At 38.6% G+C, this 22,812-nt stretch overlaps 1 protein-coding gene across 1 annotated transcript; it reads right to left on the bottom strand.

Annotated features, from left to right (window-relative positions):
- Window positions 1-209: 209 nt before the first annotated feature.
- Window positions 210-22,161, bottom strand: NPY1R (neuropeptide Y receptor Y1). Its single transcript, XM_044297492.1, is given in 4 exon segments — window positions 210-1,492; window positions 1,494-1,712; window positions 6,839-7,666; window positions 22,133-22,161. Coding segments are annotated over 3 exon segments (1,095 nt in total). The 5' UTR covers window positions 7,517-7,666; window positions 22,133-22,161; the 3' UTR covers window positions 210-1,294.
- Window positions 22,162-22,812: the final 651 nt, after the last annotated feature.

Genomic DNA, 22,812 nt, shown 5'->3' with positions numbered 1-22,812 from the left:
GTAATGCACTAGAGCATTGATGCCCATCGATCATACTGCCATAAAACTTATCAGCAAGGCCCATCATGATAAAAATGAACTTTCGAATTTCGCTACATATTTTTAATGTTAAACGAATTGTTGATGTTGCGGGAACTTAAGTAAAAGCCCAAGATATATTTTCTATCCTTATTTCTATGTCTATAGCATATGATAGTGAGTTGAAAAGGCATTAGCCACTTTATTTTAACACTGTCATGTTCAACTACCATAATGGCAAATTTTGAATATTTACCTATATTTCTGTGACTGCCACTTATATAATGTGTTCTTTAGCTGCCTTCTCTTTGATTGTTGTTCCTGATTGCTTGGAATAATGGAATGTATCAGGTGAATGAATTTGTGAGCATACAGTAAGATCAAGGGATGATACAACTGAATGTTCAAGTCACCCAGTGATGTGTAAAGAAACTATGGAAATGCTACCTTGTTTGTACCAGAGCAGCAAGCAAAGACAAGGCAACAGATACAGTAGGGTACGGTTATTATAACTATTCATAAGTTTTTAATATTTATTGTTATGATAAAATGGACCTAATATTGAAAGAGAATTATCTACATATAACAGCCATGAAAACTATTACCACCAACAATAATGGGAAATAAACAAGAAATACAATATATTCTTTATAGAAGAAAAGCACATCTACAGTAATATTTTTCTCACTGTATAAACTTTAAGGCACACTTCCTTAAAATATTGTCTTCCCTGGTACAACTACAGATACAGTGTATATTAAAAGAAAAAAAATAAGCATATACTTATAAAGCAGTGCCTTAACACACATTGTAAAATATACATGTGTGTTTTCTGTACAATTCTATGAAAAAGTAACAATTATTATAAATATCACATCTGATATCAACTGACTATAATTATTAGTACAATCTTAAAGTGTAAAGTATAAAATATTGTAACATTCACAGTTTTGGGTGATCAGTGTTATTTTTGTTGTTCTTAGTGCCAAACATCGCTCTAACCCACAAGAACAGAGTAAAAGCACATAGCTGCAGAATGCTATTATATAAATATATGGCAATATGTCTTTATACAAAATCCCATAATTGTGTGGGAGATACAGACATAACAATGGAAAAAAAAACTCCCAAAGTCCAAATACAAAGCTACTGTTAACAAGTACCAAAAACACAAATGTTTGTGAAGTGACTTATGTAATGGATTTGTGCTTATTAGAGGAACAAAGGGAACATATTTTCAACACACTGCCAGTATGCAGGCATTTCATCATCCATTTTATGCTATTGGGCTTGCTTGTTTAAGAGATGTTTTAGAAATATCAGTGTGCATGGTAGACATAGCTATAGTCTCATAATCATCTTCTCGAGATCTAAAATCACAGAAATTAAAGAAGAACTGTAGGTCCCTCTGAAAGTTTTTGTTGAGAAAACCATAGAAGATGGGATTAACACAAGTAGAGATCATTGCTGTTAGGATGGCAAATCAAAAATAACAAGTTATGGCTGCAGGTTGCAATTGCTTCATGGTTCCAATCAAAAACCAAGTTGAAGATAAAAAACGGCAGCCAACATAGAGCAAATCCAACCACAATGGAAAAGAGCATGATGTTGATTCTCTTTGTTTCACTGGATCTATACTTATTGTCTCTCATCTTATCCATCATGTTATTCCGTCTTTTTAGTCTGAGAAATATCTAAAAAGAAAGAGAAATAAAATGTACTTTTATTAGTTAGCATGTGCAAGAACCAAATGGTAGAAAACTAGTGCTAGTTCAATATTAAAGTGCTCTCTTTAATATTGCTACTTTCATGTGTTCTTCATTGTGTCCCTGCTACAAAAATGCTTTGCCAGAGGAAAATGTACCTTTTACTCCTTAATTATGTGGCAATGGGACATGATCCTTGCTTTACGTTTCTTTCTAGTTTATCCCACATAGAGGCCCCCAACATGACATCCAGTGCAGAGAATCAGGTACACAACATTTGATTCAGAACTTTTGAAGGTCCCAGGGATCTTATAGCCCTGCTGTGTGATGGGGATCCTACGTAACACCTCCAGTTGTGGGTGGTAGGTCACCACCAGAGGCGCACGCTGTTTCTGTTTCTTTTCCTTGCATTGGAGAAGTTGATATCTGGGTATTCTGGTGGCTCTTGTGATACAACCCCCAACCAAAGCAGGACAACAGCCCCAATGCAAAAACATCCCATTCAGATGTAAATGCTCATCCCTGCCTGATGAGTTGGAACAGACTTGACCACACCCAATTGACTGACTATAGACCACAGACCTCTCAATGTGCCTGGAGTGGAAGCCACCCCACCGCCCCACCTGAGCCATGCAGACCGACCAATAGTCTGCTTTGGTTGAGAGTCAGATCACAAGAGACCCCAGGATACCCAGAGGAAATATAAGGAAAAGAAAAAGAACCAGTTTGTGCCTCTGGTGGTGACCTATAACCCACAGCTGGAGGTACTGAGGAGGACTGAAAAAAATGCATTGCGTCATACATAGCGATTAACAGCTGGAAATAATTTTACCAGATCCTGTCTGCTGTTTTGTCGGCAACCTCTAAGTCTGAAAAAATATGGTGATGGTAGACGAGAGCCAGATCCCCAACACACAGCAAGACTATAAGATCCCTGGGACGTTCACGTGTTCTACATCCAACTGCTGTGTACCTGATTCTCTGCACTAGATGTCCTGTTGGGGGCCTCTATGTGGGAGAAACTGAATAGATACCTAAAACAAGCATGAGGTCCAACCGCCACACAATTAAAGAGAAAAGGGTACATTTTCTTGAAGCATTTTTGTAGCCTGGGACAGTTATATTGAAAGGTGATTTCAAATATCAAAGAGCCAGAATTTGAAAATAGAAATTCATAATACTGCTTGACATGTTGAATGCTGGACTGAATTTGTCTGAAGGGATTTATGGCACACTACAAGATCTAAAGAGTCTGCAGTTGACATGGGAGCATCAGGTCTGTGAGATATCATTTAGAGCCCATTAAACTTTCTCAGCGCTTATTTGTAAGACTGTAAGGACTCATTCTCAAGATCTCTGATATTCTGTTGTTTTTCAAATGTCAATTCGTTACACCATGTCTCTGCTATATATATATATAATATATTTAGCTGTTTCTTCAGACACTCCTGTAGTACTCCTGACAAAGAGACCAAAGTTGTCTTGAAAGCTGGCTATGTAACATCATTGCTTCTTCTTCTTTTTTTTTTTATAAGAGCACTAAACCAGATAATGCGACAGGACTGATCAACAAAGTATAGTGTGAAATTGTATATAGTTTTCATTATAAAACATGAAATCCTTAGTCATGCAATTTATTGCAATAAAATACTTGATAATTGTATGTGGAATACAACTGATTCTGCACAAAATATAACAGAGAAGCAAGCCCATTTGACAACCCCTTTAATACCAAATTCATTAATAAAATCTTGACTTCGAGGGGAGAATAATGTACTTTCGTAAAGACATTCAAATACAGCACAATCTATTTTAATTATACTATGGGTGCTGTACTACATATCTATACATCCAAATGCATTAGGTCTGACACAGGTTTACACTGGCATTTGTTATGTACAGTGCCTTAAAAAAGTATTCCTACCCCTTGAACTTTTCCACATTTTTTCATGTTACACCCACAAACAAATGTATTTTATTAGAATTTTATCTGATAGACAAACACAAAGTAGCAAGTATGTGTGAAGTGAAAATGAGACATGGTTTCAAAAAATTTTAATAAATAAAAATCTGAAAAGTGTGGCATACTATGGTATTCAGCTCCCTGTAATCTTATGCCCCTAAATAAAATTGAATGTGCTCAATTACAGATGTCACCTAATTAGTAAATAGACTCGACCTGTGTCTTATTTATTTTCAGTATAACTACAACTGTTCTGTGATGGCCTCGGAGGTTTGTTAGAGACCATTAAAGCAGCATCATGAAAACCAAGAAACACACCAGACAGGTCAGGAATAAAGTTGTGGAGACATGTAATGCAGGGTTAGGTTATAAAAAAAATATCCCAAGCATCTCATGGAGCACTGCTCAATTCCTCAGTATGGAACCAATGCAAATCTACCAAGACATAGTCATCCACCTACAGTAAACTGACTTCCCATGGTAAAATACGATCTAAGATCCAAGATCTATGGAAAATGATCTACTAAAGCCTTTATCCTTAAAGAAAAACTGGAGAGCTTCGAAGGACTTTTGTAACTATATCTACCTGATCTGAACGGCGTTTACATTAAACCACGTGTGCCGCTGACAGCAGGAGACCACATGGGACACCAGCCAACAGGAGATTACTTGAGATGCCAGCGGACAGGATCAGAGCGGGTAATGGCAACTTCCTCATATAGAATACACGGAGGTAAGAGGCATTTTACTGCCACCCCATAAAGGAAAGAGATGCTTATCCACATTATACCACCAACTGTGAGTAACATATGGATTGATACCAAAAATAAAGTACAGTTAATCTTGGAGCAGGTGAATAAGCAACCATAATGGGTGACTAAGAGCCGTTTCATAATTCACCACTATATATAGTATACTATAAAGTGGGGAACATATGGTCTAATATCTAAGAGGATATAAGTACATGAACAACTTAAATATATGAACAACTAAGCGGTTCTCTACAGAAAGACTGTTGCAGGAGATTAATTAACATTTAATACAAAGATGGACATTATGTACTAAACATTTTTGGGTTATCATCTCACAAGATACTTGATAGGTTGATTTTATTGTTAATGACTTGCATTGCAATGGCACTATTAAAGTGAGTCGTCATTTCTGCTGTCAGACATATATATATAGCACACCACTCAGTGAGAAGTGTTGCTCAGAACACACTGTAGCAACACTAGGTGGCTGTATGCTTGGCTGACATCACAATATGAGGACCCCTTTACATCTATGAACGTTATATCTATGAACTATATATTTTATAATGTTTTACTAATTTGTTTTTCACCTTGTGTTATCTTTTTGATATATATACAGTACAGACCAAAAGTTTGGACACACCTTCTCATTCAAAGAGTTTTCTTTATTTTCATGACTATGAAAATTGTAGATTCACACTGAAGGCATCAAAACTATGAATTAACACATGTGGAATTATATACATAACAAAAAAGTGTGAAACAACTGAAAATATGTCATATTCTAGGTTCTTCAAAATAGCCACCTTTTGTTTTGATTACTGCTTTGCACACTCTTGGCATTCTCTTGATGAACTTCAAGAGGTAGTCACCTGAAATGGTCTTCCAACAGTCTTGAAGGAGTTCCAAGAGATGCTTAGCACTTGTTGGCCCTTTTGCCCCAAACCATCTCGATTGGCTTCAGGTCCGGTGACTGTGGAGGCCAGGTCATCTGGTGCAGCACCCCATCACTCTCCTTCATGGTCAAATAGCCCTTACACAGCCTGGAGGTGTGTTTGGGGTCATTGTCCTGTTGAAAAATAGGACAATGACCAACTAAATGCAAACCGGATGGATTAGCATGCTGCTGCAAGATGCTGTGGTAGCCATGCTGGTTCAGTATGCCTTCAATTTTGAATAAATCCCCAACAGTGTCACCAGCAAAGCACCCCCACACCATCACACCTCCTCCTCCATGCTTCACGGTGGGAACCAGGCATGTAGAGTCCATCCGTTCACCTTTTCTGCGTCGCACAAAGACACGGTGGTTGGAACCAAAGATCTCAAATTTGGACTCATCAGACACAAGCACAGATTTCCACTGGTCTAATGTCCATTCCTTGTGTTCTTTAGCCCAAACAAGTCTCTTCTGCTTGTTGCCTGTCCTTAGCAGTGGTTTCCTAGCAGATATTCTACCATGAAGGCCTGATTCACACAGTCTCCTCTTAACAGTTGTTCTAGAGATGTGTCTGCTGCTAGAACTCTGTGTGGCATTGACCTGGTCTCTAATCTGAGCTGCTGTTAACCTGCGATTTCTGAGGCTGGTGACTCGGGTGAACTTATCCTCCGCAGTAGAGGTGACTCTTGGTCTTCCCTTCCTGGGGCGGTCCGCATGTGAGCTAGTTTCTTTGTAGCGCTTGATGGTTTTTGTGACTGCACTTGGGGACACTTTCAAAGTTTTCCCAATTTTTCGGACTGACTGACCTTCATTTCTTAAAGTAATGATGGCCACTCGTTTTTCTTTACTTAGCTGCTTTTTTCTTGCCATAATACAAATTCTAACAGTCTATTCAGTAGGACTATCAGCTGTGTATCCACCTGACTTCTCCACAAGGCAACTGATGGTCCCAACCCCATTTATAAGGCAATAAATCCCATTTATTAAACCTGACAGGTCACACCTGTGAAATGAAAATCATTTCAGGTGACTGCCTCTTGAAGCTCATCAAGAGAATGCCAAGAGTGTGCAAAGCAGTAATCAAAGCAAAAGGTGGCTACTTTGAAGATCCTAGAATATGACATATTTTCAGTTATTTCACACTTTTTTGTTATGTATATAATTCCACATGTGTTAATTCATAGTTTTGATGCCTTCAGTGTGAATCTACAATTTTCATAGTCATGAAAATAAAGAAAACTCTTTGAATGAGAAGGTGTGTCCAAACTTTTGGTCTGTACTGTATATATATATATATATATATATATATATGGTGTGGTAGAGCACATAGCTAGGGGATAGTAAACGGCTTACAGAAATCATAAGTCTCTGAGCAATTCAAGATGAAGTGTGCCTATCTAATTTAATCATATAAAGTATGAGGATAAAATATTAGACCACACTACAAAAAATAAAATATTACCTTTGTATAGCAGATAAATATAAAGAAGAGTGGTCCAAGGTATTGCACAACAAATAGCAAAGTTGTATATGAAAGTCTGAATTTCTCCTTTGGGAACTCTTGCATGCACACATATTTTCCAATGTATGAATCAATGCTTATATTCCGAAATGGTTCATCTGTTAGAGTATTGTATATCATAAAAGGCAAAGAGCCAGCCATGGCTACAATCCATATTGCTGTGATTCCAATACATGCATGTCTGTTATTTGGTCTCCATCCACGAGGATTTATGATGAGTTGATGACGTTCAATAGCAATGAGAACCAAGGAGAATATAGAAACTGTGACTGAAACACACTGAGTATATTCATTCAGCTTGCACATTACTTCTCCAAAAATCCAGTGATCCATCAGGGTGTAAACCAGAGTAAACGGGAGACACATTATTGTTGCCAAAAGATCAGAAAATGAGAGATTTACAATTAGAATATTGGTGACGTTGCGCATCTCTTTTTGCTTCAATATAATGATTATAAGAGCCAAATTCCCAGAGAGTCCAAGAATGATAACAACTCCATAGGCCAGACATAATGTAAAAGTTATTGCCAATGGCAAACTACAATCTTCAGGTGGCATCATATTTTGGAAGTAGGATCCATTAGTTGACTGATTATTGTAATCTGTTGAAAAATTCATCTTGCAAACTGTCCTCACAGTACCGCCAATATCAACAAAAAAATTATACGCAATTTAAGAGGCTTCAGTGTGGCAAACAGTATGATTTGTTAGCTTTGTTTCTGCATGAGGTAATCAGTAAAGTGTGCATGCTGAGGCCAACTGGATAATCTGGGGAAACATGAAATGCAAAATAAAGTTATGTTTGACATATTTCTTTTTTTGTCTGTTTTTACAGCATTTTGGAAATTAATGCATAATATTATTTTGATGTATAATGAGGGTATTTTTTATATCTGACTTTAGAGTTCACCCCTGACTGGTTGCCTATCTCCTTCATCTCTTTCATATTTTGTGCTCTAACAAGTTTGAACTATAATATTTTTGATAACTAGGAATAAAGGCTTTATAAATATCACATGGCACAGCTATAGGACTTGCAGCAGTTACAACATTCATCTTGTTCCAGTGTCTACCCTGCACTAGAACACAAAAAAATACTACTACCTCAGGACCAAAACTGAAATTACAGCATTGTCTACACAGCTGTGTTGGCCACCAAAGTTTCATTTACCAAAACAGGGTTTTTGGAGATCCCTTTGTGTCCTCTACTAGGCCACAGCTGAAGTTACTTGGAAGTAAGAGAGTAAACAAAGGATTGTGAACATTGTTGGTCCTGCCCAAAGAACTCTTCACGATACAGCAAGTAATCATGCAAAATAATGAGACACAAACAAGAGACCCAATTGGACAAAAAAATGAGAATAACCACAGTTACGTCACACAAAAATATACAGGCATCTTTGCATCTGAAAACAGCCAAACTATTAAAACATAAACGTATTTATACCGTATGGTAAATGTCATAATGAAAGTATAATTTTTTTTTTTCAGTATTAAAACACAAGAAAAATTACATAAATATAGTATCTTTGTAATTGTACTTTTCCAGAGAATGAAAGTAACAGGTCAGTTTTCCCGCTTAGGCAGTGCATTACAAAAAAAAAAAAAACAACATAACATTGGCAGTAGAGATGAGCGAATTGAAGCTGACGAAGTCGAATTCGTTCCGAATTTCAGTAAAAATGTTATTCTGAACGAATGCAAATTTCCTTGCGCTTTGTGGTAATGAACCACAATTTTTCCTAACATGGCGACTAGCCAGCTACAATCGCGGCTAAAATGGCGGCTACATGTGTGAGGACATGGGGCAAGAAACTCTGGGAAGGCGGGATGACCCATAATGCCATGCATGCAGCCAATCAGCAGCCAGTCAGCCCGGTGATGTCACAGCCCTATAAATACAGCGGCCATCTTAGAGTCTACCATTCACTATCGTTACTTTGTTCAGGGACAGAAGTGTATGCAGGCGCTAGGAAGAGTGAAAGAAAAACTATTTTTTTAAAAAAAAAGGAAAGAAGCGATTGACTAGTGCAGGGAAAGGATAGTGAGAGGAATCATTTTACAGGCAGGGAGAGACGTGTGCAGATGCTAGGGAGAGTCATAGGAAAAACCTCTTTGTGGAAAAAAAGCGATTTACAAGTGCAGGGAAACATTACTTGGGGATCCAGATAGTCTCATAATACAGCTCTGTAATTCCAGCAATTAGTTATTGGAGTGACAGTGCCATGTTGAAAAGCCTTTAGTAGCTTTTATCTGTGGAAAAAGATACATATATACACAGGTCACTTTTGCTGTTAACTGCGCTGATATCGTTTAGTGGCCTATTTCAATACAATACGAGAAATATTTATGCAGGTCACTTTTGCTATTTGCGCTAAAAGCGTTTATTGCCATATTTCTAGAGAAAAATAGAAAAATTGACTAAGTTCATATTTTCTGTTATTTGCGCTAAAAGTGTTTCTTGTCATATTTCACTACAATACGAGAAAAATAGACGCAGTTCACATTTGGTGTTTTTGCGGTAAAAGTGTTTATTGCCATATTTCTAGAGAAAAAGAGGAAAATAGACTAAGTTCATATTTGCTGTTATTTGCCCTAAAAGCGTTTATTACCCCATCAAAATAATGAAACAACTTCCATACATATAATCAAAAAGTTATATCTTTATTAGTTATACAGCATAAAACAAAGTATATAGGATAGCAGCAAATAGAACCCCAAGTAAGACTGAGAAGGAAATTGTAGAGTCATGCAGCCATTAAAGGTACAAAAAATCAAAAGTCAATATACATGTTGCCCAAAAAGGAAAAAAATCATCCAAAGCAAAAATAACAACTAGGAGCAGAAAATGGCCTTTAAAGATTATTAACCAGGAAAAGCAATGGGCCCAGGATAAAAAGTAAAGCATACCAATGACCGCACTCTGACTCCCTCACCCAACAGCCTCCCTCACCCAACGCCGTTTCGCCACACAGGCTTCTTCCAAAAGGTTGTTTCATTATTTTGGTGGGGTTGTTATGAGTAGGTGATTTCCTCCAGTTTAGATATTCTAATATGCCCTAAAATTTTGGTTGTTGTGTCTAAAATCATTTATTGTCATATTTCACTACAATAGGAGAAAAATAGACGCAGTTCACATTTGGTGTTATTTGCGCTGAAAGCGTTTCTTGTCATATTTCTAGAGAAAAAGTGAGTTTGGCCTGGAAAGCTGTCCTGCCCGGCCAGTAGTCCGGCATCAGTGCAGCGGGGGCCATTGTTACCTCAAGAACTCGCCTGTTCACCCAAAATGTGTAGAGACTTACTTTTGTCAAGATGAATCAGGCGTGGGTCAGCCACGATTTCCACCCACCAATGCCTGATGCATCAGATTAGATCATCAATTTCCACACTATGCCACCATGCCACTCTGTGGTATTATGCTGCTGCAAATATTACCTTCACGTCATCTCTGTTTTAGATCCACTCCTGTTTGGTTTTTTTGCATTACCAATACTGATGGATTATTGAGCAAATGCTGACTGAGTGAAGGCGTATGCTCCCCAGACAGGATCTATTTTTTCAGGGTTATTTTTCTGACAGATCAGAGCAAATGCAAAATAATCAGTGACTTCAACACAAACTTACTGCTAACACACTCTCAACTCGGGGGCTCTACTTACATAAGCATTTAATAGAACAGGTTCTGTAGACATCTATGTGTTATCAGCTGACAAGGTTGTAAAAGGAGTGTTTCTTCTTGACGATAACAGCTACCTGTAAGGCTGAGTTAATACTTGAGTTATTTGGTCAGTTTTGGCCCCGTGACTGCCCAAATAAGTTAAGTGTGCAGTGATTCTAATAGCGATGCCTGTCATCAGCATATCATACTGATATAGTATTATTTCACTACCCCAGCACACTCCCTATGCGTGTTACTGAAAGGCACAGTGTTCTACACCCATATAAAGGCTCTATGCAGTCCGTAAATAGCTGTTTTTTATCCCAATTTGTCACAAATATATTCAGATCTAGGCAGATTTTTCGAAAAATTCGGCGAACCAGCCAAATCAAATTTTTGAGAAATTCGCTCATCTCTAATTGGCGGTATTTAATTTTTTTTTTTAAATGTCACCTCTTTTTTTCCAGCCCCCAATACTAAAGGATTCCATTAGAAAGTACAACTTGTCCTACAAAAACAAGAAGCCCTCGTGGATATGTGAACGCAAAAATAAAAAAGCTATGGCTCTAGGAATGCAGGGAATAAAAAACGAAAAGATAAAAAAGGAAAATCACAAGGTCCTGAATAGGCTACATCAATGGAACTATGCTTAGCACTACACTTGAAAGGAAATCTGCTAATGACTTTATCAAGAGTGATCACAACATTCAGCTTAGGTCAAGCACTTCTGCTCATATTTCAAGGAAGCATATGATGAAAATAAAGTAATTATCAGAAAATAAACATAGGAAGTCAGTGGAGGAAGATTTATGAGTAAGTGCTACTTGGCCAAAAATAAGAGTAGCTCACTTGAATGCTTGACTGGAACAAGTGGAAAAATGCTAAAGAAGAGTCTAATCATCTTCTTCCAGTGGTGATTAACTAAGACTCACACAGTCATAATTAAGCTTTTTTGTTATTGTGACTCACAAGGGTAATGCTACTCCTACTTTTAATATGCAACTTATGGATCCAATTATTAGCCAGAATGGAGAGCAGCTAAAAATAGCATCTCTTGTTTGAGAGGATTCAGAGCACCCATGTATTGCATTGAAAACCCATTAATTTGAATGGTTATTGTGTAGAGCTTCATTTCTCCTGTGGTGGTAGTGTAGACATAGTGGATTTGTGCTGTCAAACCATGCTACAGATTATAAAGCCTCATTCACACGTCAGTATTCCATGTACATACGTGTGATGTTTGTGTTCTCCAAGGACTCACATACCCTTTCATTTATATCCATTCATTCATTTGTATTCAAACATCTGTGTTTTGCCACAGTCCGTGTGTCCGTGGTTTTAGCATGAAAGCATGCTTTATTATGTCCATTGATCACACCTCATGCATTTGAGTGAGAAGAGGCTGTCATGACCATCTTGATTGAAGATCCCGCACAAAATTTTGTGTGCAGTGATGTATGACTTCACCATGTTGTTCAGGCGGGATCTTCAATCAAGATGGCCATGGCGGCCTCTTCGCACTGAAATAGATAAGGTGTTTTTTTTTTTTTTACAACAGATTAACCCTTAAAAGCCTTCGCTATTATTCTCAGATGCCACGAACAGCCATTAACGTGGCATCTAAGGGGGGGCGGAGCAATTGCTGTTCCCTGTTATTGCGCTTCGTGATGAAGTAATTCATCGTGAAGCAAATTTCTTAGTGAAATTTGGTGAAGCAGCCAAATCAAATTTTTCGAAACTTTGCTCATCACTACCAAGAAGCATTGCCTTAAGTGGTCAACCTCTTTGAACAGGACCTGTCATCTTCCCTAACATGATTATCAGCAGGGCCGTCTTTAACAAGGGGCAAAAGGGGCAGCTGCCCCGGGCCCAGTTGCTCCTGGGGGGCCCAAGGCAGCTGCCTCTTGAGCCCTGCTAGCCACTGCCCCGGGTGTCAGCTACACAGGGGGTGCTGCCATGCCATGCCTGCCGGCACTCCAGGCAGCGTACTGTGAGAGCTGTGATTCTCTAGGACCTTAGATGACATCTTCACCATGTGACCAGTAACCTAGCAATATTACTGGTCACATGGTTATGAGGTCATTAAGGTCCTACCAGGAGTGTTGCTGTAGAAGTTTGCCTTAACTGTGGAGCTTTGTTTTGTGAAGATTACATCAGAAAAAGGTGACAGGGGCTGTTATGCTAATATACTGTAAACTACTGTATAGTGGGGTGCTGTATAGTGTGGGGGCCTGTATACTGTGGGGGGCTGTATACTGTGGGGGGCTGTATACTGTGGGGGCTGTATACTGTGGGGGCTGTATATTGTGGAATGCTATACTGCTGTACTGTATAGTGTGAGTGTCTGTATACTGTGGGTGCTGTATATTGTGGAGTGCTATACTGCTGTACTGTATACTGTGGGGGGCTGTATACTGTGGGTGCTGTATATTGTGGAGTGCTATACTGCTGTACTGTATAGTGTGGGGGGCTGTATAGTGTGGGGTGCTGTATCGTGTATAGTTTGGGGTGCTGTATACGGTGAGGTGCTATACTGCTCTACTGTATACTGTGAGGTGTTGTATACTGTGGGGTGCTGTATACTGTGGGCTGCTATACTGCTCTACTATATACTGTGGTGTACTGTATAGTGTGGGGTGCTATACTGCATACTGTGTGGTGCTGTATACTATAGGGTGCTATACTGTGGGTTGCTGTATACTATAGAGTGCTATACTGCATACTGTGGGGTGCACTGTAACACTAGGGTGAGCTGAGCCCTGATCTCCTTCCTGCAGAGCGGTGCCCACTTCCGGCCTGAGCCCAGCTGCCCAGAGCACTGATCCTGACCCGCTGGAGTCTTCAGAACTGGAAGTATTTACAGTCATTCACTGTACTCTACCAGATATGTGGATTTTTTATGTGTTGTGGTTCGAGGGCGTGATTGCCTGCTAAGGTGTGGGAAGGCGGGATCCAGGGGGCCCAAGTAAATTTTTGCCCAAGGTCCAATTAATATTAAAGACGGCCCTGATTCTCAGTTATTAGTGATTGATAGTATTGTGTGTACAAGTCTGCATAGAGAGATATATGTTAGTCACTGATAACCACTCCCTACTTTACCGATAGCTGTTCATAGAAAGTGGAAAAAGCAACGATATAAATGTATAAATTACAGGTTTTACTGAATTTCTTCGTACAAGAATATACAGGTGAAACGCGAAAAATTAGAATATCATATGCAAAAGTTCATTTATTTCAATAATTCAACTTAAAAGGAATTGCATTAATGCAACTTAAAATTAGAATATTGTGAAAAGGTTCAATATTCTAGGCTCAAACTGTCACAATCCAGTCAGCTAATTAATCCATACCCCCTGAGCAAAGGGTACCTGAGATTGTGACTTTGGAGTTCTCATTAACTGTAAGCCATAATCATCTAAATTATAACAAATAAAGGTTCAAAATATCTCGCTTTGCATGAAATGAGTCTATCTTATATATTTGTTTCACCTTTGAAGTTGCATTACTGAAATAAATGAACTTTGCATGATATTCTAATTTTTCGAGTTTCACCTGTATATCAATGAGCTCAGCTCCTCCTGCTCTATAACATAGTGCTTTCAAATTGCATTGCACTTTGTGGTGACAGGTCCTCTTTAACCCCTTAAGGACTCATCCCTATTTCACCTTAAGGACTTTTTGCAAATCTGACCAGTGTCACTTTAACTGCTGATAACTAACGCTTTGACTTATCCAGGCCATTCTGAGTTTGTTTTTTCGTCACATATTGTACTTCATGACACTGGTAAAATGAAGTAAAAAAAAAAAACATTTTTATTTATAAAAAAATACCAAATTTACCAAAAATGTGTAATAAATTGCAAATTTCCAACTTCTATAATACATAGTAATACCTCCAAAAATAGTTATTACTTTACATTCCCCATATGTCTATTTCATGTTTGGATCATTTTGGGAATGACATTTTATTTTTTGGTCATTTTGGTTACAAGGCTTAGAAGTTTAGAAGCAAATCTTGAATTTTTTCAGAAATAAAAAAAAAACGAATTTTTAGGGAACAGTTCAGGTCTGAAATCACTTTGTGAGGCTTACATAATAGAAACCACCCAAATATGACCCAATTCTATAAACTACACCCCTCAAGGTATTCAAAACGGAGTTTACAAACTTTGTTAACCCTTTAGGTGTTCCGCAAGAATTAATGGAAAATAGAGATACAATTTCAAAATTTCAATTTTTTGGCAGATTTTCCATTTTAATAATTTTTTTCTAGTTACAAAGCTAGGGTTAACAGCCAAACAAAACTCAATATTTATGGCCCTGATTCTGAAGTTTACAGAAACACCCCATATGTGGTCGTAAACTGCTGTACGGGCACACGGCAGGGCGCAGAAGGAAAGGAATGCCATACGGTTTTTGGAAGGCAGATTTTGCTGGACTGTTTTTTTTTTTTTAAATCATGTCCCATTTAAAGCCCCCCTAAAGCGCCCCTAGAGTAGAAACTCCCAAAAAATTACCCCATTTTAGAAACTACGTGATAGGGTGGCAGTATTGTTGGTACTAGTTTAGGGTACATATGATTTTTGGTTGCCCTATATTACACTTTTTGTGAGGCAAGGTAACAAGAAATAGCTGTTTTGGCACCACTTTAAATTTTTGTTATTTACAACATTCATCTGACAGGTTAGATCATGTGATACTTTTATAGACCAGGTTGTCACGGATGTGGTGATACCTAATATGTATACTTTTTTTTTTATTTATGTAAGTTTTACAAAATCATTTCTTTTTTTAAACATGTTTTTGGGCGATTACCTTGGGTAGGGTATGATTTTTGCGGGATGAGATGACGGTTTTATTGGCACTATTTTGGGATGTGTGTGACTTTTTGATTGCTTGCTATTTCACTTTTTGTGATGTAAAGTGTAAAGTTTTTACACCGTTTTTATTTTTCTTTTTTTTACGGTATTCAGCTGAGGGGTTAGGTCATGTGATATTTTTATAGAGCAAGTTATTACGGATGCTGCAATACCTAATATGTACACTTTTTTTTTATTTATGTAAGTTTTACACAATAATATCATTTTTGTCTCCATATTCTGAGAGCCATAGTTTTTTTCAGTTTTTGGGCGATTATCTTAGGTAGGGTCTAATTTTTTGCGAGATGAGATGACGGTTTGATTGGCACTATTTTGGGGTGCATAGGACTTTTTGATCGCTTGCTATTACACTTTTTGTGATGTAAGGTGACCAAAAATTGTTTATTTAGCACAGTTTATATTTTTTATTTTTTACGGTGTTCATCTGAGGGGTTAGGTCATATGATATTTTTATAGAGCTGGTCGATACGGACGCGGCGATACCTAATATGTATACTTTTTTTTATTTATGTAAGTTTTACACAATAACAGCTTTTTTAAAACTAAAAAAATTATGTTTTAGTGTCTCCATATTCTGAGCCATATTTTTTTTTTTTTTGGACAATTGTCTCAGGTAGGGACTAATTTTTTGCGGGATGAGGTGACGGTTAGATTTGTACTATTTTGGTGGGCAAACGCGCTTTTGAGCGCTTGCTATTTAGCACAGTTTTTATTTTTTACGGTGTTCATCTGAGGGGTTAGGTCATGTAATATGTTTATAGAGCTAGTCGATACAGACGCGGAGATACTTAATATGTCTAATGACGTTTTGTTTATTTTTACTTGAAACGTTTAATTTTTTGGGGTGAAAACTTTATTTTTTCAACTATTTTTTTACTTTATTTTTTGTCCCACTTTGGGACTTCAACTTTTGGGGGTCTAATCCCTTTCACAATGCATCCCAACACTTCTGTATTGGAATGCATTGGCTGTATGAGTAGTAATATCATATGACCTAACCCCTCAGATGAACACCGTAAAAAATAAAAAATGTGCTAAATAAACAATTTTTGGTCACCTTACATCACAAAAAGTGTAATAGCAAGCGATCAAAAAGTCCTATGCACCCCAAAATAGTGCCAATCAAACCGTCATCTTATCTCGCAAAAAATTAGACCCTACCTAAGATAATCGCCCAAATACTGTGTGTATTACTCATACAGCTTCCGGTCTGTGAGATCCAGGGGACTGGATCTCACAGGCTCGTCACCGGAAGGCAGCACAGATGCCTAAGGAAGGCATTGCGCTGCCTTCCATGCCATCGGGTCCCCCCTACAGCTGCATGGGGACCCAATGGCACCGCCACCTGCCGGATAAGGTAAAACTGCAAACCGCAAGTCTGAATTGACCTGTGGTTTGTGGCGATCGCTGATGCGGGGGGGGGGGGGGCGTTGTGACAGGATGTTGTGACAGTTTTCTGTTGTGCTGCTCCCAACCTTTGGCCTTTATCTTCGTTAGATAGATAAATAGATAGATGTAACAGCGGATGCTGTTCGCCGCTGCCCCCTGCTTACCGCCACGGTCATAGGCGCTATGTTTAGAGGTGATCTGCTGCCAGTGTTTCCTTTTAGCCCTGGCCACAGCATTCCTGCTGCTTGTTTCCTGCAGCATTTCCTTAAGGGCCGGCGCATGTCACTTCCTGTGCTTTATGGGTTGGATCACGTACCTTGCTGACCAATCCTAGTGCTCCTGCACATATATAAGTGGCTCAGCCCACTTCCTAGATCCCTCAGTGTCAAGGTCCTGTTAAGGTTCCTGATATCTGCTTGTGTTCCTCAACTCTGATACCTGTCTTATCCCTACCTACCTGGATTTTCTGAACTGTACCTGTGCCACCTGCCCTGACCTGTTGCCTGTTTTTTTTTTTTTTTTCCAAATAATTTTTTTATTTAAATTTCGAATACAAAGCAGATCCATAGAAATGGAGATAACACATTATTCTAGCTCTAAACATAGTAATTACAATTCTTTTTCCTTTTCTCTTCCCTTCCCCTCCCTCCCCCCCCCCCACCCTCCACGTGGGGACGCGAGAAAAAAAAAAAAAAAAAAGGAAATTTAAACACCTCCAACACTAAAGCAGCCAATTTTTCCATACCTGGTCGAGATTTAATGACCTTTTTTTATGATTCTTCATCACTCGTTCTTCTTTAATTAAATTATCTATCATTTTTCTCCATTGTCCCGCTGTCGGTAAGTCTACTTTTATCCATTTCCTTAGTATAAGTAATCTGGCCTGGAATAGTACTTTATTCAGAACCAGTCGTGTTTTTTATTTAGCTTCAAATGTTCAGTTGCCCCTAAGATACAAATTATTGGATCTCTGGGCAGTCGAACCTTCAAAAGCAAAGATACGGTTTCCATTATTTCTGTCCAATATCTATGGAGCTTGGGACATCTCCAAAAGCAATGTATTAATTCGGCTCTCTCCTCCCAACATTTTGGACACTTATCTGTTGCTTTCACTCCCATTCTTTTCAACATCCATGGAGATCGGTGTAATCTGTGTACTATAAAGAATTGTGAGATTTTATGTGAGCCCCTATCCGAGATTGTCGCATAATTTTTGAGAGCATCTTTCCAATTATCTTCTGTAAGGGAATCTAGATCCTTTTCCCATTTTCCTACAGCAAGCATTGTAATCGTTTTTCTCTTACCTTCCATCAAAAGCCTATATCTCCTTGCGGTTGTTCCTCCTCCTTCCCCTACTGCAGTAAACTTATCCAACCTGTCTGATTTTTCCCTCCTATACCTATCCTCCTGGACCACTGTCCGCAATGCATTCCTGAGTTGAAGATATTTATAGGTGTCAGTATGGGGGATCCCAAATTCCAGCACCATTGTATTAAAGTCCTTCAGCTTATCTTCCTCGAAGATCTGGTCTAAATATATCATTCCTTTTTTCCCCCAGTCTATATAGTCCCTTATTGTTTCTAATTCTTTTAAATAAAAATTTTTCCATATCGGTGTATATTTCAAAAACCCTTTAATCTCCAATATCTTTTTAATTTCCCCCCATACGTGTTCTATTAGATTTAATATCCTATTGTCAGAATTTTTTTTACCCAAAAAACCAGACTCCAACACCTCTAAGTGATTTCCTCCCTCTTTCCAACCCCATCTATTTAATTCTTGCCTACCCACTTGACTATCTAAACTACCCTTTATATTCCCATATTGAGTTATTAAATAGTATAGAAACAAATTGGGGACTGCTAATCCTCCCTCCTGCACTGGAAGCTGAAGGACTTCCTTCTTTATTCGAGGGATCGCACCCTTCCAAATAAAGTCCCCCATTAGTCTATCAAATAGTTTGAAGGTAGTCTGCGGTACTCTAACTGGGGCATTTTGAAGCACATACAGTATCTTTGGGAGAAAGACCATTTTTATTAAATTTACCCTACCTTGGATTGACATTGGCAGTCGTTTCCATATGTGTATTTTCGTTCTTAGTTCTCTTACTAAGGGAAGGACATTTAGCTTTTCATATTCTTCTATGTTTCCGGAGATTTGTATGCCGAGATATTTAAAATTTTCGTGTTTTTTGAGAGTATGCACCCGTGTATCTCCCTGTAATTGTCTATCTCCTAATAATAACATATGTGATTTCCCCCAATTTATCTTTAGACCAGAGAAGAACCCAAACTTATCTATTATCTCTATCACTCTGTTAAACTGGTCCCCAGTGTTTTGCAAAAAAAGTAATATATCGTCCGCATACATTAACAATTTTTCTTCTCCACCCGCGTATTGAAAACTTTTAATCTCCTTGTCATTTCTTATTATGGTTGCCAAGGGTTCGATTGCAATGGCAAATAGCAGTGGGGAGAGAGGGCATCCCTGCCTGGTGCCCCGAAATAGGGCAAAAGGCAGGGACAAGCTCCCGTCCACCACTACTCTAGCCCTGGGATTTAGATATATTAACTGAATCCACCCTATAAATCCTTCCCCTATACCAATTCGCCTTAATACTGCCCATAAATACTCCCATTCAATACAGTCAAATGCCTTTTGAGCATCCAGTGAGAGTATCGCTTTATCCCCTGCATCCAGTCTGTTGGCTTCAATATTGAGAAATAGCCTTCTTATATTGGAGTATATTGTTCTACCCGGTATAAATCCTGTCTGATCTTTATTTATTATTCCTTTAATGACCCTTGAAAGCCTGTCCGCTAGGACTTTTGCGAGAATTTTAACATCCGTGTTCAACAGGGATATTGGCCTGTATGAGCCGGGATCTGTTGGTTCTTTTCCTTTTTTTGGGATTAGTGTGATAATTGCTTCCTTCATAGAATTCGGTAGGTCACCCAGTTTTTGAGCTTCATCCAGTGTTATCTTTAATTCTTGTACCAAAACCTGGGAAAAGGTTTTATATATTTCAAAGGGGAGCCCGTCCCCACCCGGTGCTTTCTCGGATTTAACCTTCCCTAGAGCTAGATTTATTTCTGCCACCGTTATTTCTTTTTCCAAATATTCTTTTTGGGATTTAGATATCCTACTGAGGGCAATCTCATCCAAGTAAAAATCTAACTCTTGTTTTGAGTATTGTACCCTAGACTTATATAACTCTAAGAAGTGCTCCCAAAACACTTTTTTAATACCTTCAGGTGTGGTGATTAGTTTACCCGTTTTATCTTTAATTGCACCTATCCATGATTTCCCTTTTTGATTTCTCACTATATTTGCTAATATTTTGCCAACCTTTTCACCCTCCGAGGCTAGTTGGATGCCTTGAAGGAGCAATTCATTCCTACTTTTCTCTAATTGATAAATCTTCATCTTTTCCTGTTCTTCCTCCCAGACTCTCTTATTTAGTACAGTAGGATTTCTCATACTTGCCATCCCTGCCTCTTGCAATTTTTTCTCCAATGCCTTCCCATTCTCTCTAGTTCTTTTTTTCCAGTAGTTTACCCTTTTGAACAAAATTCCCCTCAAAAAAGCCTTGAAAGTGTCCCAAACCACAAGTCTACCAGCAGAACCGTTATTTTCCATAAAAAAAATTTTTAGTTCCTCAATTATACTCTCTGTATCTGAAATCAATGGCAGCCAATGAGAGTTGAATTTAAACACTGACAGAGTATTATCTTTATTCAAATCCAGCTCAACCACCATTGCATTATGGTCTGACAGAGCCATGGGTATATATTTTGTCGTAATCCTATTTTGGGACATTAAATTTTTATTTCCAAAGGTCATATCTATTCTCGACCAAGTTTGGTGTGTTTTTGAATAGCAAGAATATCTAATTTCATCCGGGTGCTGAACCCTCCAAACATCTACCCAATTGAATTCATTGGCTACCTTACATAAGTCTACATTTTGTACTCCTCCCCCCCTGCTAGATGTCCTATCCCTGAGTGGATCCATAACCGCATTGTAATCGCCCACCGCAATCAATATACATTCCTGTTTGTTTAACATAAATCTATACAGTTGATACAGAACATCTGGTTTATATGGTGGTGGAATATATATATTTGCAATTACAGTTTTAATCCCTTCTAAATAACAATATAAAAAGAGATATCTGCCATCATCGTCGGCCTCACGTGCCAAAAGTTCAAACTTAATCTTATTATGTACCAAAATAGAGACCCCTCTAGAATAGGTGGTATATACGGAATGATATGCCGCCACTACCCATCCCCTCTCTAACCATCTTACTGATTCCTTATCCTGTTGCCTGTTTGACTTCGCCTCTGCCTCATCCTTCGGTCCTGCACTGTTGCTTCTGGTTATGACTCAGCCTTCTGACAATGCCTGTACCTCTGGTACCTCACTCAGGTACCTCCTGGTCTGCCTGGACCAGCTGCCTTGTATGCCAATCCTCCTCAAGAGGTAGCAACCTGGTGTTCCCCTCGGGAAAGTTTATCCCCACCATCAAGGGTACTGTGAAGATCGAGGGGTTCCCTTAGACAACGCCCTTAGAGGAGGTAGGACATGTGGCACAGTGGGTTCACACCCGCTGGTTCGTAACAATAGATAGATAGCAAATGATGAATATTCCCACAAGTTATGTCTGTTATAAATCCAGTTACACAGGGAATTTGGAATATGTTGAGTTAAAAATGAACTGGTTAGCATCACATATTCTGCTTATGTCAAGACACATCTCACTGCCCTAAGGAATGATGGGACAGCAGACACATGACCAACCACAAATTAGAATTCAAGCAGGGGATAAAAGAAAACTGCAAATAAGGCAAATTTTTGAAAAATATGAAAAAAATATAAATAAACAAACAATACAATCCAAGGAGGAATAGGAGCTAGAGTACTTTATGAAAAGCAGCTTATGGCACAACCACTTTAAGGTCACATCTTCTCTTAGAAATTGAACTTCACATGTTTAGCACTATACTATTAAATTGTAACTTGCAGTTTTTGGGGCACAATTCCTGATTTTTTTTATTTTTTTTGTCAGTCAATAATGACATATCAAACAATTCTCCTCCTTTCCCCACACTCCTCATTTTACATACAGTAGTAGCAATATACAGTATTATAGTGTATTGCACATGTCAAAAGAGTTTACATAACATTTTTCATAACCCACGCTTCACTGGGATATATACAGTATAATTGGATTAAGAAAAATAATCATATCTCTCCATTCATTCTCACGTTCAAGATGTCATGGTAGGGAAACCCTGAACTCACCCGTAGCTCTGTCTCTATGTACTTGCAAGATCTGTCGTAAGGCAACGGCCCACAACTGGATGAGAGTCCCTTCCTGACTAGGTGCTTGGCCCGATCAGGGAAAATGCAAACGGAGAAAATAATAAATGTAATGATAGACAGGCAAAACCAGGACTGGATCAGAATCCAAAAGCAAAGTCTAAAATCAGGCCAGAGTCCAAACCTGAAAGATATGTCACAAACAAGACAAGATACAAACAAAGTCAAATACCAGTTGGGGTCAAGGCCAAGAGATCACGTCAGGAAATAAATGGCAATCAGGAGCAAGATCAAAGACAATCCAAAAGTCAGAGCACCAGGTATCCAACTGGAGTACAATACACAGTAGTGAGGCTTAGAATACCAATCATATGCACCTGTTGGCCTGTTTAAATCTCCCTTTGGCAGAACGCCTTCAATAATTGATTGGTCCAATGCCTCTGCTCCCTGTCAGTGGAGTTTGCTGCCATAGCAACAGAACAATGCTGGCAGTGCCACCAAGGAGTGAGGGGACTTCATGGGAGCATCGCTAGGTGAGTTCTTGACACAAGACCCGTGGAAGTTCAGGAAATCATTCTGCTACTATGATTAGGGGAGCCAGGCTTGTGATTTTAACCATAGACCCCATATTTTATTAAATCTATGTAGACAAATAATTTTCA

This window comes from Bufo gargarizans, chromosome 1, assembly GCF_014858855.1.
Source record: "Bufo gargarizans isolate SCDJY-AF-19 chromosome 1, ASM1485885v1, whole genome shotgun sequence".
Classification (NCBI taxonomy): Eukaryota; Metazoa; Chordata; class Amphibia; order Anura; family Bufonidae; genus Bufo; species Bufo gargarizans.
The sequence above is the reverse complement of the archived record's forward strand: the minus strand, read 5'-3'. Positions and strand labels throughout refer to the sequence as shown.